The sequence below is a fragment of the Myotis myotis genome, unplaced genomic scaffold (assembly GCF_014108235.1).
Source record: "Myotis myotis isolate mMyoMyo1 unplaced genomic scaffold, mMyoMyo1.p scaffold_m19_p_2, whole genome shotgun sequence".
Taxonomy (NCBI): Eukaryota; Metazoa; Chordata; class Mammalia; order Chiroptera; family Vespertilionidae; genus Myotis; species Myotis myotis.
Window position 1 is genome coordinate 184,698,823 of NW_023416324.1, and position 14,688 is coordinate 184,713,510.

General features: G+C 39.1%; 1 protein-coding gene across 10 annotated transcripts in view; it reads right to left on the bottom strand.

Moving 5' to 3' along the window:
• Positions 1 to 14,688, bottom strand: part of FNDC3B (fibronectin type III domain containing 3B) — a 321,836-nt gene that overhangs the window by 252,047 nt on the left and 55,101 nt on the right. For 9 of the 10 annotated variants that reach the window (XM_036351879.1, XM_036351871.1, XM_036351875.1 and 6 more), the window contains exon 2: positions 3,601 to 3,739. In XM_036351879.1, coding sequence (XP_036207772.1) covers positions 3,601 to 3,711 — 111 coding nt within the window. In that variant the 5' untranslated portion in view covers positions 3,712 to 3,739. Of the gene's footprint in view, positions 1 to 3,600; positions 3,740 to 14,688 lie in introns of those variants that run through there. The other variant, XM_036351878.1, reaches the window with a different exon arrangement.

The window sequence follows — 14,688 nt, forward strand, 5'->3', positions numbered from 1 at the left end:
AAGAACCCTCCTTTTCCTACCTATATAAAATGACAATCCAAGGATTCAAACTTCACATGACTTCGGTCAATGAAAATTACCAGTCTCTTAGTTTGAGAGCCAGAACAGAGCAGAGAAGCCTGCCAAGAACTCATACTAATTAAATTCTAACCAACAGGGCAGAGATCAGGAGAGCGGCTGTGGGGACGGAAGAGCTTTCTCATAACTGTGGTGGTTCTTTTGCATACACAGAAACTAGAATGTCCTCTGCACAGCTGCAAAGTATTAAGAATGCTGTAAACACAGACAAGGTAAGCTTCACCATACGAACTCCTAACAGAAATGCAGAGGCAGGGCCCCGCAGCCAGTAGACAGCTCTTTACAACAGTCTACTTTGTGAGGTGGCTCAAGTGCGGCCTCCCTTAAAATGTCACCCCTCCCCCAAGGGTCTGCTGGACAATGCCTGCAAGGTCCATCACTGAAGCCATAACCCTGCGCCTCCAGAGGTCCTTGTTAAGATGAAAAGGTGTTGCCTCAGAGGCCCAGCACAGTAAAAGCCTATGAAAACATTAGAACAGGTCATTCTCTCCGATGTGTCCGGTGCCTGATCCTTGAACACAGAGGCCCTGAGCAGCACACCAGACAGGCTCCTAAGAGCAGGCAGCAAAGACCCACAGATGCCCCAGGCCAGCACTCAGAACTCACACAGTCCAAGACTCTTGGATCCTTGGGCCCTCACCTTTGGTCCCTGCCCTTTTGGTGACCCCTATCCCTTTCTTCTTTCTTTACCCCCTGTCTGGCATTTCTCCATCATTGATTTTGCTTGCTCCTTGAGTCAGTTTTCCCCCTTGTGCCTTCGCCCAGGTTCCACACACAGGCCCAGAGGACTTGGCCACACTTAACTAGGCCAAAGGTAAATGTTAGGAGGCTTGAGGAAATAAGGGAGATACAGGGTGGGGACTCTGGGTCAGAAAGAGGAAGAAAACTGTCAGGCACATAACCACTGCCCAGGCTGAGCCAAGGTGGCAACAGAGGCAACCTCAATGCGTGATAATCCTTAGGTTGGTCCTGCTGAGAGATGTTCCAAACACACTCTGCCCACTTAACAATTATGACCTATTATGGGAAATTTAGGGTTAATGCCCACATAGTTTGGCCCACATAACCTATAAATTTTAATACTTCTAGCACAAACATATTTACTAATTAGAAACTGAAACATTTCCTCCCAATGAGATTTTTTAGAGTAAGTGTACCCTGTTTGAGAAAGGTTGGTATTTGTCTGTTTATAGAACAGGTAGATTTTCCCTTTTTTATCTTTACAGAAAAAGTCCCAGATGAATTAAAAATGTGATTTTATAAACCAAAGTTATTAAGCAGCTTCTAATTAGGTAGATACACAGAGTAGTGGAATGCCACAAGGCCTTCTGAGGAAATCCAGTCTTTAGTCATTTCTAGGTGCAAAGGAGATTATTGACTATTGAATAATTCTATAACTAAGGGCTCTGTATGCTGGTTCATAATCTATAAAAGGCTGTTCTGTGCAAACTGAATTACTGAAATGAGGAGGAAATCATCAGAATACTAAAATGCTACCCAGTAACATGGATAAGAGGTCTCAGGTGTCCTAAGTACATGTGCAAACAGGACTACATCTGGGAGACAGAAGATGCTTTCTAAGTCTTTTTATATTCTTTTAATTAGTGAAAAGAAGGGAGACCAAGCATTGCATGTTGAAACCAGCAATGGACACAGCAGTGGAAGAACGATGACGAGAAAGTCAAGGGCCCTGGCCTGTGTGGCTCCGTTGGTTGGGGCACTGTCCTGCAGACCAAAGGATGGTGGGTTCGATTCCTGGTCAGGGCACATACCCAGGTTGCAGGTTCGATTACTGGTTGGGGCGCGTGCAGGAGGCAGCCAACTGATCTCTCTCTCAATCTCTCTCTCTCTCTTTCTCTCTCTCTCCCTCCCTCTCTCTCAAAATCAATTTTAAAATGTGAGAGAGAGAGAGAGAGACAGAGACAGAGAGAGAGAGAGAGAGACAGAGACAGAGACAGAGACAGGCGCAAGGACTAAACATGTAAGGCTGACAGGCCAGGATACACACTTGGATTTTACTACTGGTGTAACAGGGGTGACATGACACAATGTATGTTTTTAGATCACTCGAAAGACTGCTATGTGGCAAATACTTTCTGGTGGAGCAGAAGGAAAATAAAAGCAGAGAGACCAGTGAGAAGGACTGTCCTATCCTGGTGAGAGATGTTGGCCTAAGTCCAGCAGTGGTGGTGGAAATAAGGTAGACATGGCAAAATATGGTTTCAGAAATGATCCTGAGATAAAGCCAACAGACTGGTCGGAAAAGGTGAGAAGACCCAGGTGTGGACTCTGGAGTTGAAAGGCAATGGAGGTAAGGAAACAGAGGTTCTGTTGTAAGAGGAGTAGAGATGTAAGGTGGTAAGGTGATGTGGAATCAAGGGTGGGGGTTTGTTTTGTGGGTGGGGAGAGGTGTAGTTGTTCATGTGTTTAAGATAAAAGATATTATACTATGTTGGTGAAAATGATCCAGCAGAGAGAGAAAGGGAGACTGAGGAGTCAAAAGAGAGATGTCTGCATCACTAGTAAGAAGGGATGAAATGTATTCAACCGAAAGATGTTCATGGAGCACCTATTAGATGTTCCTTGTTCTTAAGAGGTTCACAGTGTAATGCAGAAGAAAATACAAACAAATTATTAAGCAGCAAAATCAGATCCAATAGAGTTATATACAAAGTATTAACATACTATGATAGGTAAAGAGTGTTATTGTGCTATGATAGATGGGGTGAGGGGAACATACTGATGTAAAAAATAACTGATTAACTTATTTGAATTATTAATATATTTAGGTAAGTATTTTTAAGCAATTGTTTCCAATTCTACTTATCATAGAACAAAGACTTTTACTTTTGTGGTTCTAAAAAACTGCACAAAGACAAAATGATATTTAATTAGTGTAAGACTAAGCAAACCCAGTTTTTGTAGTCAATAAGACAAATTTAATGTTATCAGAATAGTCCAGTCTCTAATAATTTACAAAAGTTTTACTTACTGTTTAAATTTTTCCCCAAATGCTACATGGATGAGTTCAAAAATAATTTGTCTGTTCTGTAATGTTGAGTAACAAGCTCTACACGTGGAAGGCCTGCTCTAGGAGCCAGGGTGGACTCACAGGAATCTCTGCATCTTGTCAAGGTCAGTCACTCCCTGGGTAAGGTCAAAACCTGACCCACACTCTCAGTGTCCTGCTCTGGCCAACCAACCAAACCAGTCAAAAGCACAATATATGACATGAGTAACATTTTATTCCAAAGACTTGTGCATATTTTCAAAATGATTCATTTCAAAAATGAGACTTTTTTTATATTCGAGAATATTAACTGGATGAGGTAAGGTTTGCTGTTCTCAAAAACAACAATTTCTCATGTTTTAAAAAATCATACAGTAATTCTACAACAAAAGCACTTACCTCTAAAACTACTCATGTTCAAAAATCACAGATTTTTCCACCTCAAAACAATTACTGGGTTAGTGTTTTCCCCTTAGATAATTTGTCTTAAATTTCCCTCTTATTACACCAACCTGCTGAGCTGCATCTCCATTCACCAAGTGAGGCATCATGGCTACCTCTCCGTTCAGCAATGGTGGCAATTCCAGAGGGATTTGGTCGGTCATCATCATTGTGACGTACATTCATGGAGAACTTCACTCAACTGGCTCCCTGCAAAAGAACCACCATTTTTTAAAAAAGTACTCAGGACCACAAAAAGTCACCTCTTACAACAATTTAAGTGCTCTGTATTGATGTCAACTGAAACTCAGATTATTTTATGATAGGGTATTATATTCCCGTCAGGCCAAGGAGGGTTAAAGTACATGGAAGAGCCTCAACTAGGAGACCACAGATAGTCTCCAAGCAGCCATCTGAATGCAACCTCCCATGCCTCAACATTGTCATTTACGTATACATTTTAAAAATATATGAAGAATACTAACTACCCTACTCCAGGGATCTTTCTCAGGATAGAATGAGATGATGTTTTCAAAAGGCAACGTGTCTAACAAAAACTGGTGGTATCATTAGATGTAAGGTAATCATAGAAAAAAAGGTCAACTGGCCTATAAGGACGGTTTTTCCCTTTTATTTGGATCAAAATACTGTACATAATCAGTTAATTCCAGCAAAGAAACAAAGGTTAACCACCTATACTGCAACTGTTATAATTTCTGACCTTGCCATTAATTTGGTAATTAATCATCCTCCTAATTATCTCTCTCCCGTCATTTCCTTAAATTGAATTTAGCCTGCTGTATATTTACATCTTTATCACTTGTGTACATCTTGAACTTTCCTGTATCTCAGATTACCCATGGCACCTTGTGCAGAACTGAGCCAAAAGGCAGATTCCATTGTTTCAACAGAATAAACAATTTTCACACAAGTATCCAAAACAACACAAGTCCCACTTTCATTTCATAATGGTACTTGCCACCAATATCTAGCTTTTCAATACAACAGTAGGGAAATAATAAATTCCTATTTTAAATTATAACATTCTTTCACAACTATTTACATATTCAGTTATGGCTAAAATTTATGGCACAAAAATTTTTTACCAGCATAGACAAAAAACAATAAACCAATAAGCACATGTGCACTATTTTAAGTTAATTCAAAAACCCACTGTCATATAGTTCAGTTAGATTTTTTATCATTCATAACAAAGTCCCCCAAAATTTCAAATTCCATGGTCTTTTAATACTCGATATCCAAATCAGGCACAGCAGTGGGGCAAATCCTTTAATAACGGCCTCAGATTTGTCTTAGGTGTGATAGAAATAAAATATTTCCCCTCATTTTGAACATCCTCCATTCTGAACATTAAATATACTGCCCCAATCCCACTGAAAAGAAACTCCTTCCCTGAAAATACCAAATGATGCATAAAAGCCACCCAATAGATTGTAAACTTTTTATTTTAAATAGGTAAAATTTTACACTATTCATTATAACCCCATTTAGAGAAACTAATTACTTTAAGTACCAAACAGTGAAGTCTTGTCCCAACCAGGGAAGCACATTCTATAATAACAGGTCTTAAAATTCAGTGTTAATAGTACCATCATACTGTTTTATGAGGTAATTACTCAGTTCCTAAGCAAATAAAATTACATAAGTTGATGCAGGAAACAGATCCTTCCACAATAAAATTAACTAAGACAATTCCATTGACACTATCATGACATCACTGTTTGATTTTGAATAGGACAAATGATAGAGTACTGAGGCCCATTTCAATTTCTTTTCTAACATACCTTATTCTACCAGTGCATGAGGAAAAAAATGCTGCTTTTCCTCAGATTGATGATACTACACAGGTCTATTTCTTAAGTGTAATGTTTTAATTAATGTTCTTCAAAACTGCAGGTTGGATAAGCAGGGCAGTAATTTAAATTAATGGTCTGAGGATAAACGTGAAGAAGCTCTTCATGCTCACTTCTACCTTTTCCTCACTTCTCCCCAAGGAAGAGTCCTAAGGTATTTGCTGGTAAGATTATGGTACAGATGATGGCTCTGTCTCCTCTCCCTTCTCTGTTACAGTAACGAGTGCCAAAGCCCTCATCCATGTGGGACAGTCCTGGTCATCTCACAGAGAAGCATAATGGTGGAACCTGCTCTCTCTTTTTGCACCCAATAAAGCAGCAGAAGTAAAGTGATCTCAGGGGCTGCCCCTAGGTCCTTTCAGCCCCTAGGTCAGGGGTGGGCAAACTTTTTGACTAAGGGCCACAATGGGTTCTTAAACTGGACTGGAGGGCCAGAACAAAAGCATGGATGGAGTGTTTGTGTGAACTAATATAAATTCAAAGTAAACATCATTACATAAAAGGGTACGGTCTTTTTTTTATTTTTTAGTTTTATTCATTTCAAACCGGCCTGCAGGCCGGCTGCCCTAGGTCCTTACATTAGGGCCGGAGGGCAGGAAATAATGACTCAAGTTTAGGGGTTGGGCAGGTGGGGTGGGGTGGAATGAAGGTCCTTAGTCAGAACCTGCTTTGAGATGAAGCTACTTATGCTCCAATTGGTCCAACCTAGCTAACTGTAGTTTTCAATATTGGGGATTGAGATTCAAATTAAATTAACAATGCTATTTTGTTCCTATTACTCACTGTTTGTTGGACAGGGACCACAGGAACTGGGTAGGAAGAGATAATTTTGATCTGATGTAAAATCCAGGCATCCCTGGTCCCCTACCCCTAATATCAAAGAATGTCTCAACACCAACATTATGTCTCACACCAACGATTTCAATTTAAGAAACCTTCTAGTTGGCATCCTATTAAAACAATGGGACTTGTTATTAATAAGATATGCCATTTAACCCCTGTAGGTAGCACTCTTAAGCACAGGTATCAAGTTCAAGTTCAGAAATTAAACTCCAGGCTGCGCAAGGTAGCATAGGGTATAGGCCAGTAGACCCACCTATGTCTCATCCTATATTATAAAAGCCCAGCGACCCAACAGCAGAACGACAGAACAATGCTCAATGCAGAAGCTGCCCCCTGGTGGTCAGTGTACTCCCACAGAGGGAGTGCCACTCAGCTGACTGGGATGAGTGGCGCTCCCGGGAACAGCTGCTTAGAGGGCAGGTCCACAGCCAGCCATTCCCACAGTGGCCAATCCCCCCAGGCCACACCACTCACCAGTGCATGAATCCCGTGCACTGGCCTCTAGTATATATATATATAGGATGGGAGAGTATGGGGACCCACACAAAGTTGCAAAAAAACCCTAAAGAAATCAAGTCCACTGGCACAAATAGACAACTGTATTTGCTTTTGAAAACTATATAGGCAACTTTGGGTAACTGTGCCATTAAAAAAAAAAAAAAAAAAAAAAAAGGCCTGGATCCTTTCTTGTTTTGTTTTTTTTTACTAGACAGTCATAAATGTGCAGAGATTATTACAGATTATTGGACCAAGGGAGGAGAGGAGAAGACTGGTAGAACTGTACATTTTTTTAAAGTCACAATCACTATATGCACAGTCACTCCTTAGACAAGTTTACAATGGGAACTTATAAACACACACTTGTAATGCCTCAACTCAGCCACCCAATGACTACACCTTTAAGGAGAAAAATGGAAAAATGAACTAAGTGAATATAAGCCACTGTGAACCCTGCATGAGTCTCACTTCTTATAACCAAATTTATTGATCTGCTTTTCCCTAGGCCACCAGCTTGCTAAAATACAAGGCCTGTTTCCTAAGCCCTAAGAGTTCCACCAAAGGTAAACCAGACTATCCTGACGGGAATACAAGGTAAGAGGCTCATATAGTTTACACAGCCAACAATGTTTAAATACCAATTTCTACACTCCATGCACATACAGAGGATACTTTCATTTGCCTGGAACACAAGAGAGAAATAGAAAAAGCAATAAATTATCTCTAGGCAAGATAATGCCCAGCTATTAACAAGATACTGCCTGCCCACCTGCTCCTACATTATCATGGAACAGAAATGATTTAGTGCCATGGACTATAGAAAGGACAGGGGAAAGGCAGGAAGAATTATAAAAGATACAAAATATAAAACTTAAGATACACAATAGTATCTTTTTGGTTATCCCTAATGATGAAGGGAGAAAAAGTAATTGGTTTTCCAAATACAAACAGAAAGTCAAACTTCAAGTTGTAAATTGGGAAGGGAAAACCACTTGTCCCTCACATTGACAATAAAAGGTTAGGTTGGGGCAGGAGACTTGGGAGGGCTTACCATGCATCAATTATTCAATAACAGCTCCCCCAAAAAAGTGAGTCTACTCTGTTTTGACTGGTAATCTAGACAAAAACTAGATTACTCAACTGCAACAGGTGTGCCTCAACCCCAATGCTTAGAGAATGAGACATACCCGAAAAAGCTGACAATACTTTCAAAATGAAATTTAAAGGTAAAGCTATGAATGTGGAAGGTCTACTATCCAAATACTTAACTCTAAGAACCAAACTAACTTGTACTATAATGATTATGGATGGAAATCCCACATTTCCTACTTCATTATGTTTTCTTAGGGATGTAGGATCATAGTTTATAACAATAGTGCGTTCAGCCCCAGGATGTGGTACTAGAGGGTTTTTGAAGCATTTTGACCTAACATATCCAGAGAAATTCATCCCTAATTTGAGTTATGTTTAATTTGTATTTTATTCTCTCTTCCTCATTAGGCAGCACCACAATCCACACCCCCTTAAATCTGAGGGCCATATCCTAAATTTGCTGTCTTACATATTCCTGGGCTCAGAAGCCAGTTTGTCAGCTCTGTGCACACACAGAGAGGATCGGTCTCTCGCGGGGTCTCAGAAATGCCCCCTGTGCCTTACACCACTGTCCTGGACCACCTGCTGATTATCGGCTCTGAGGGAAACTGAGTGGAGAAGCGTGATCTCTGGATAACTGAGCTGTAACTGTTTCTCATTTCAGTCAGAAAGTCTCAGGAGAAACCAGCCTGACAAAATACTCATTTTCCTGGTCTGGGTTCCTTCTGACCTGGACAGATGTATACAGATATACATCTGGCCAAACCTACCCCAGAACTCATGCATTTTATTCAAGGCTATCCCACATCCACAACTGTCCTCCTCACACACAACAGAGTTCTTATAAGGAATGAATCCATTCTTTAAACCACTGTACTTTACAAATAAAGAATAAATGTGCTATGAAACTCAGAACAAATATAGATTATCTCTATTACAATGCCTTTTTCTATTCCTCTGATTTTTTTTTCTTTTATCACCCAAAGTTCCAAGATTTCACTCCTATTCTTTATTTTGTTCTTACCCATACTGCCATTTCAAAGAATCTGGTAACAACCACAGGCCCTCACAACCTTTCCCTCTAACCACACATCCTAACACTAAAACCACAACTGCTTCATGCCCTGCCAGTTCTGTTCTTTTGATTGACAGAGAAAGGATGCCACGTGAGTGCTGTGGTTAACTTCCCTCCCTCCTAAGAGAGAGCAAGTTATTTGTTACCTTCATTACCTATGAGCAAGACCCAGCATTACCAAGTGAACTCCTGCACTAATGGCGGGGTGGGGGCGGGGCACTCTGAAACACAAAATGAACAGATCCTCAGTGTTAGTAAGACATTCAATTCCATCCAAATATGCCCCAAAGCTTTTAAAGAACACCTTACTTTAAAAGAATATTACAAAGGGTCTTTAGTTTTTACATTACTCTAGGCAAGTGGCTTATTACTTTTTCCTCTTACTTTCCTTCCCCCACTCCAAGTCTGAAAAGGTTTTCCATGGTATTTTGGCCCCAGCCTACACTAAGAAACATACTGGCCAAGTTCATGAAAAACCTGATTCTCAGGAGAGAACTGCAGATCCATTTCCAAAGGCCAGAGAAAGCAATTATATACTAGGAAGAATTTCTAACTTGAAAAAAAACCAAAGGCCTAATCACTGATGGGAGGGTTTTAAGTCTGTGAACCTGGTCTTCAAATTAGTAACAAAATGTCCTGGTCCTCACTCCATGGGCCGGTGACCCAAATTTCCTTACATTAACTTAAGATGTGAACTAGAAGTACAGCACACAAATTAGTTTCAGATGACAAGAGAAAAAGAAACAGAAACGTAACAACACTACAAGGAACAATGTCTAACCACGAGAACTAAAGGAGCTGGCCCAGCAGGCTGCACAGGAGAGGATGACTCCCTGAACTGAATCTCAGGTCAGTACTGAGGCACAGGTTCCCAAGCTCGCTTCACCTACATCCTTATGTGGCTTTTATTGACTTCCAGACTATCCCATGGGGCGTTTAAAAGGTAAATGTGGTAAGGGAACCAATCAGAAGAATGCACATGATCAGTTTTAACTTTTGCTTCCATTCTGTAATTCCAAATGCATTTGCAAAAAAACAAAGGGGTTTCCTTGATGTATGGGAAATGGATGGAAACCCATCAACTATGGAGACCTTCCAACAATTAACTAAATTTAAAAAACTAATAAATATTAATAAATAAATCATCTTTAGAATTAATAACACTAAAGTTAACTGTAATTCCATGAGATTTGCATCTTTTCCAATAAAATATAGATTAACCAGTCACCTTCACTTAATCTAAACAGCATCTGAAAATTTTGCTTGCTACATGTGAGTTCTGTAGCCTGAGAAAAAATATTGTCATGGGCACATTAGCAAAATCATAGCTTGATTCATACCTCAAGAAAATGTATTTCTCTATTAAAAATACCAACTGACTTCTAATAGTGAAAATCTATTGTGGGCCAGGTTTCAGAAAAGTGTTACAAACATACCAGAGAAATGTTCTTGACATTTGTATACAGTAATAAGGAAACTTTTTTCCCCAATTCATTAAGGCAAAAAAAAAAAGCCCCACCAGTTGTCAAAATTACAATCTGACAAACATATTGAATCACTGAAAATAGGTTTGTCTTGCTGTGTTGTTTAGGACAATGAAGTCTGAGAGGTTACTACGAAATTACTACATTCCTTTTTTAACTACCAGATAACTAATGCTTTATGAATGAATACAAGTTTCTAAATGGCTTTCAATACAAAACCTAAGCCTAATGAAACTTAATTTATTATGACAAAAATTTATGAAACTGATTTACACTTGTCATAACTATTGTAAAAAAATAAAAGAGAGAAATGCAGAAAAGTCAAAATTTGACAGAGAATCATATAGCATGAGAAATAAAACAGAACTTGCTTTCATGAACCTCCCCTCATATACGTGGCCTTTATGCATTTATGTCATCAGCCATAGGACTGAGAACTTCCCAATGTGTTTTCTTCATTTCTAAGCTCTATTATGCAAGATTGAGGAAGATAAAGAGGGAGGGAAAGAGAGAGATGAAAAGAGAGGGGAAGAGAGAGAACAACAAGAAAAAGTTGTACACATTCCTACAACGAAGAGGTAAAAGTATCATTTACTATTTTATTGTCCTCATCAGATTATCTACTGTTGCATGCTGGTTTTGAAATGTAAACCCCTTGACTAATAGTTCAAGATCTAGAAACTCAACGTTGTCATCCAGCCCTCTGAACAAACTAAAACAGCTTTCCCATTATAACTGTGGAAACACCAATCATATCAATAGAGAGAAAAAAAGATTAAGACAAAATAGAAACACTGTGTATCATCTTTACTTCTGAAATTGAGAAAAGCCTGCTCATTCATCAACACACACCTGACTGTTCTGTCACCTCCTGCTTCTGCGGGAGCAGCTTTTCTTTCCCTTCCCTGTAACACTAAGCCAGTGCCTGTGGCCCTGACCCTGCTCTGACCAGGTAGGCCATTTGTGAACCTGATTCGGGGCACTGCCACTGGGCAGGAGAAAGCTGGGATGGTTTTCATGCTTTCCCTCCACTCATGCCTCTCCATACACTCTGGGTAACCATGAGGAAAGGTGCTTAGTACAAACACTGGCCTTTGCTTTTTTGAAAATAAAGTGTACAAAAAAGGATATGGAGAGAGACTAAGGATTTTTATCAGAATTTTTCACAGCCCCTCGGCTAAAAACAGCTCAAAGGACCAGTATGTTATGATTTGTTTGTTTGTTTTAAAGCACAAGTAGAGAGACCCCAAGACTAAGTATTGGAAAATCTGAGTGCTAATTGGGGATTTGCCAATAATTAGATCTAAACTTGAGCTATTAATTTCTTATTTTATAAAATCACAAAATTATAGATTAGACTTTAAGGTTCCTTTCTGTTGTTAATAGACTGTTTCAAACAGCACTGCCTATTATGCTTAGTTAACACAAATTAAACTAAAGTTTAAATTTTTTAAATAGGTTTATGCAAATTCTAAAACCTGTTTGTTACTTTCTCTTACTTGTATGAATATAACCAGAGCCTTCTGCATAAGAGAGAGGGAGGATGTAAGTAAAACGCTGAAAAAAGAAGATACTGAGCAAATAATGCCGGTAATCACTGTGTTTTCATGCCAATGAAATCTAATTTTACAGCTGAGTTCTATACAGCTGGAAGACGCTTGCCATGGCTTGCCACTTGAATGAAAGACGGAGTGGTGATAGCTGTTCGTGCAGAAAAACCTCTTGAGACATGAGCAGTACCTGGAGGTATGCACCCAGCTGGTTGGTTGAGGCACAAATAGTCTGGAATTCGTCTTCCTGTCTGATATGGGTTCTTTGGTGAAGTTAAATCACAGTTGTCTGAAAAAGTTCTTAACCTTAAAAACATTCTTGCTTTTTGCACCCAATTATAAACACAGGAGACTTAGGTAGCAACGTTTAAATCCACAGAGAAATACTGTAAAATCGAGTTTTTTAGATTAAAAACACACCACCACCACTCTGGATTAACATAAATAACAAGCAATGGTAAAGCAACACATACAAACAGAATTGTTGGCTGTGCTCCAGAGAGCAAAGAGGAATGCCATAGGCTAATGTATAAGGCCCTGCCTTCAAGAACCCATAGATGCTTTTTTATTCAGTTACAGCTGACATACACTACTATATTAGTTTCAGGTGTACAACATAGTAATTAGACAGTTATATACCTTACGAAGTGATCACCCTCCTAAGTCTAGTACCCATCTGGCACCCTACATGGTTATTACAATATTAGTGACTATATTCTCTGTGCTGCAATTTGACTTTCCTTAAATGGCAAAGCATGTAATGTTTGAACTCAAAATTACCATATTAGGAAGGCATTATTTTCTGGGGGGGGGGGGGGGGGAGATCTACATATCTAAGAGTTATATGTAAATATTATATGTAATCTAAGGCTACATTCATAATTCTCCATAAATATACAGTTTGCTTCCATAGCCCCATAACATCCCCCAAATTTTTAAAGAAACATAAAAACTAAAAGGAAAAAATTACATCACTGTATACACACAATCTTTAGACTTCAGATCTATACCCACACATAATAGCTCAGTTTTGCAAATACTATTAACTAAAAGGAAAAGGGGGTCCAACTACAAAAAAAGTTTAGCAACCAAAAGTTCATTTGCTTTGTTCATTGTTTTTAAATGATGTTTAAGAAGTTTGCAGACGTGATTAGATTTTTTTTTTTTTTTTTTTTTTTTTTACAACTAGGCTCCAGGTACACTCAGCACAATAAATCTCACTGACGCCCAATGATGAAAGTCTAGCATCTACAAGGAAACATTCCAAAGCTATGAGCCTTTATTTTCAAACATATCCAGGCTAACTTTGCCACACACTTTATCTAAGCATGAGAATAACTGAAAATCTGTATTTTCAATGAAATGTGGAATTGTATGGCTGTTTCTTTATATCTTATTCTATACTAGGTTTTTTTAAAGAGTCTTGAAAACTGTAATCTAAGAATAGTCTCTTCTAAGGTCTGGGACTTCCCACCTTCCTACCAATCTACCTCCAAGATGCATGGGGAGGTAGAAAGAGATGAGATGGGAAGTCAGGAGACATGCTCTCCTTCCCAGCATCAGCCCTCTGGCACTCCACCTTCCTGGAGCCCCACAGAACAGAAGGTCCTACTGCTAGTCAGGGCTGTGGTTCAAGGTATTCCTGCATAGGCTCTCTGTGTCTTAGTTTCTGCTGCGGTAGTAGGATGCTTTAACATGACTTGTAGATTCCTCTTTAATAAAATCTGAAATATTATTTTTATTGCTCTGCTTTTTGAGACCTATTATGAATTAAATCCCTCTATGTGCAACCACTTGGGTACCTAACAGCCACGCATAACACCCTTTATTGGAGAAAGGTGTGCAGGAAGAGCTCCGAAGCGTTCCTTCAGCCAGGTGGGCAAAGCCTGTGTGAAGCACCTGGACTGGTTCTTACCTGGCCCCACAACCTTCATGTGAAGTAGATGGTATTTCACTTTCACAAATGTAGCAACTAAGGTTGAGAGAGGCTGGGGATTTGGCCAAGGAGTCTCAGAAAGTGATGGTAAGAAAGTCAATGCTCTTAATGAGCTATTTGTAACATCTAAACATCAGGCAATGAAATACAGAAGTGGAAGAGGTGATGAAAAGTGAACAGGTCAGTGAGTTCTTACAAATTAGATAAAACAAGCACGTGGAACAAAGTTCAAAAAATAAAGACAACCCATGAAAGTAAATTTTGTCCCAGTCTCCAGTTCCCCCATACAAAGGCAACAGCTGTGAGTTTTGGGTGTATCCTTACCAATATACAGAAGTAATGATTTCTAAAACACTTTTTAAAGTAGCTTAAAGAAGGTTATCATTTATTATCATGTAGTCCAGATGGTTAAAAGTGAGAGAGAAAAAAAACAAAAAAAACAACAAATTATAAATAACTACAGTCATATCCCTCCACGGTGATTTTTAATGAGGTGTGCCAGGATTAAACACAAAAGCAAAATTACTTCACAAAGCAGGGCAGCTTAGCAAGCTATTGATGAGAAGACTGTTAGAACAAGGTCTCTGGTACAAAGGGTTTCAAGATTCTATTATTTTCAATATCTCAAAAAAGGACTTAGCTGAAAGGACTTAACTAAAATAGTATCAAACAAAGACCTGAGCAAAGATAATCATGCACTGTTTTTAACAAATATTTATTGAGCACCCACTATGTGCCAGACACTGTACTAGCTAGCATTCTAGGATTCCAGAAATAAAGGCATGAGGTTAAGCAGCACTACAGTAA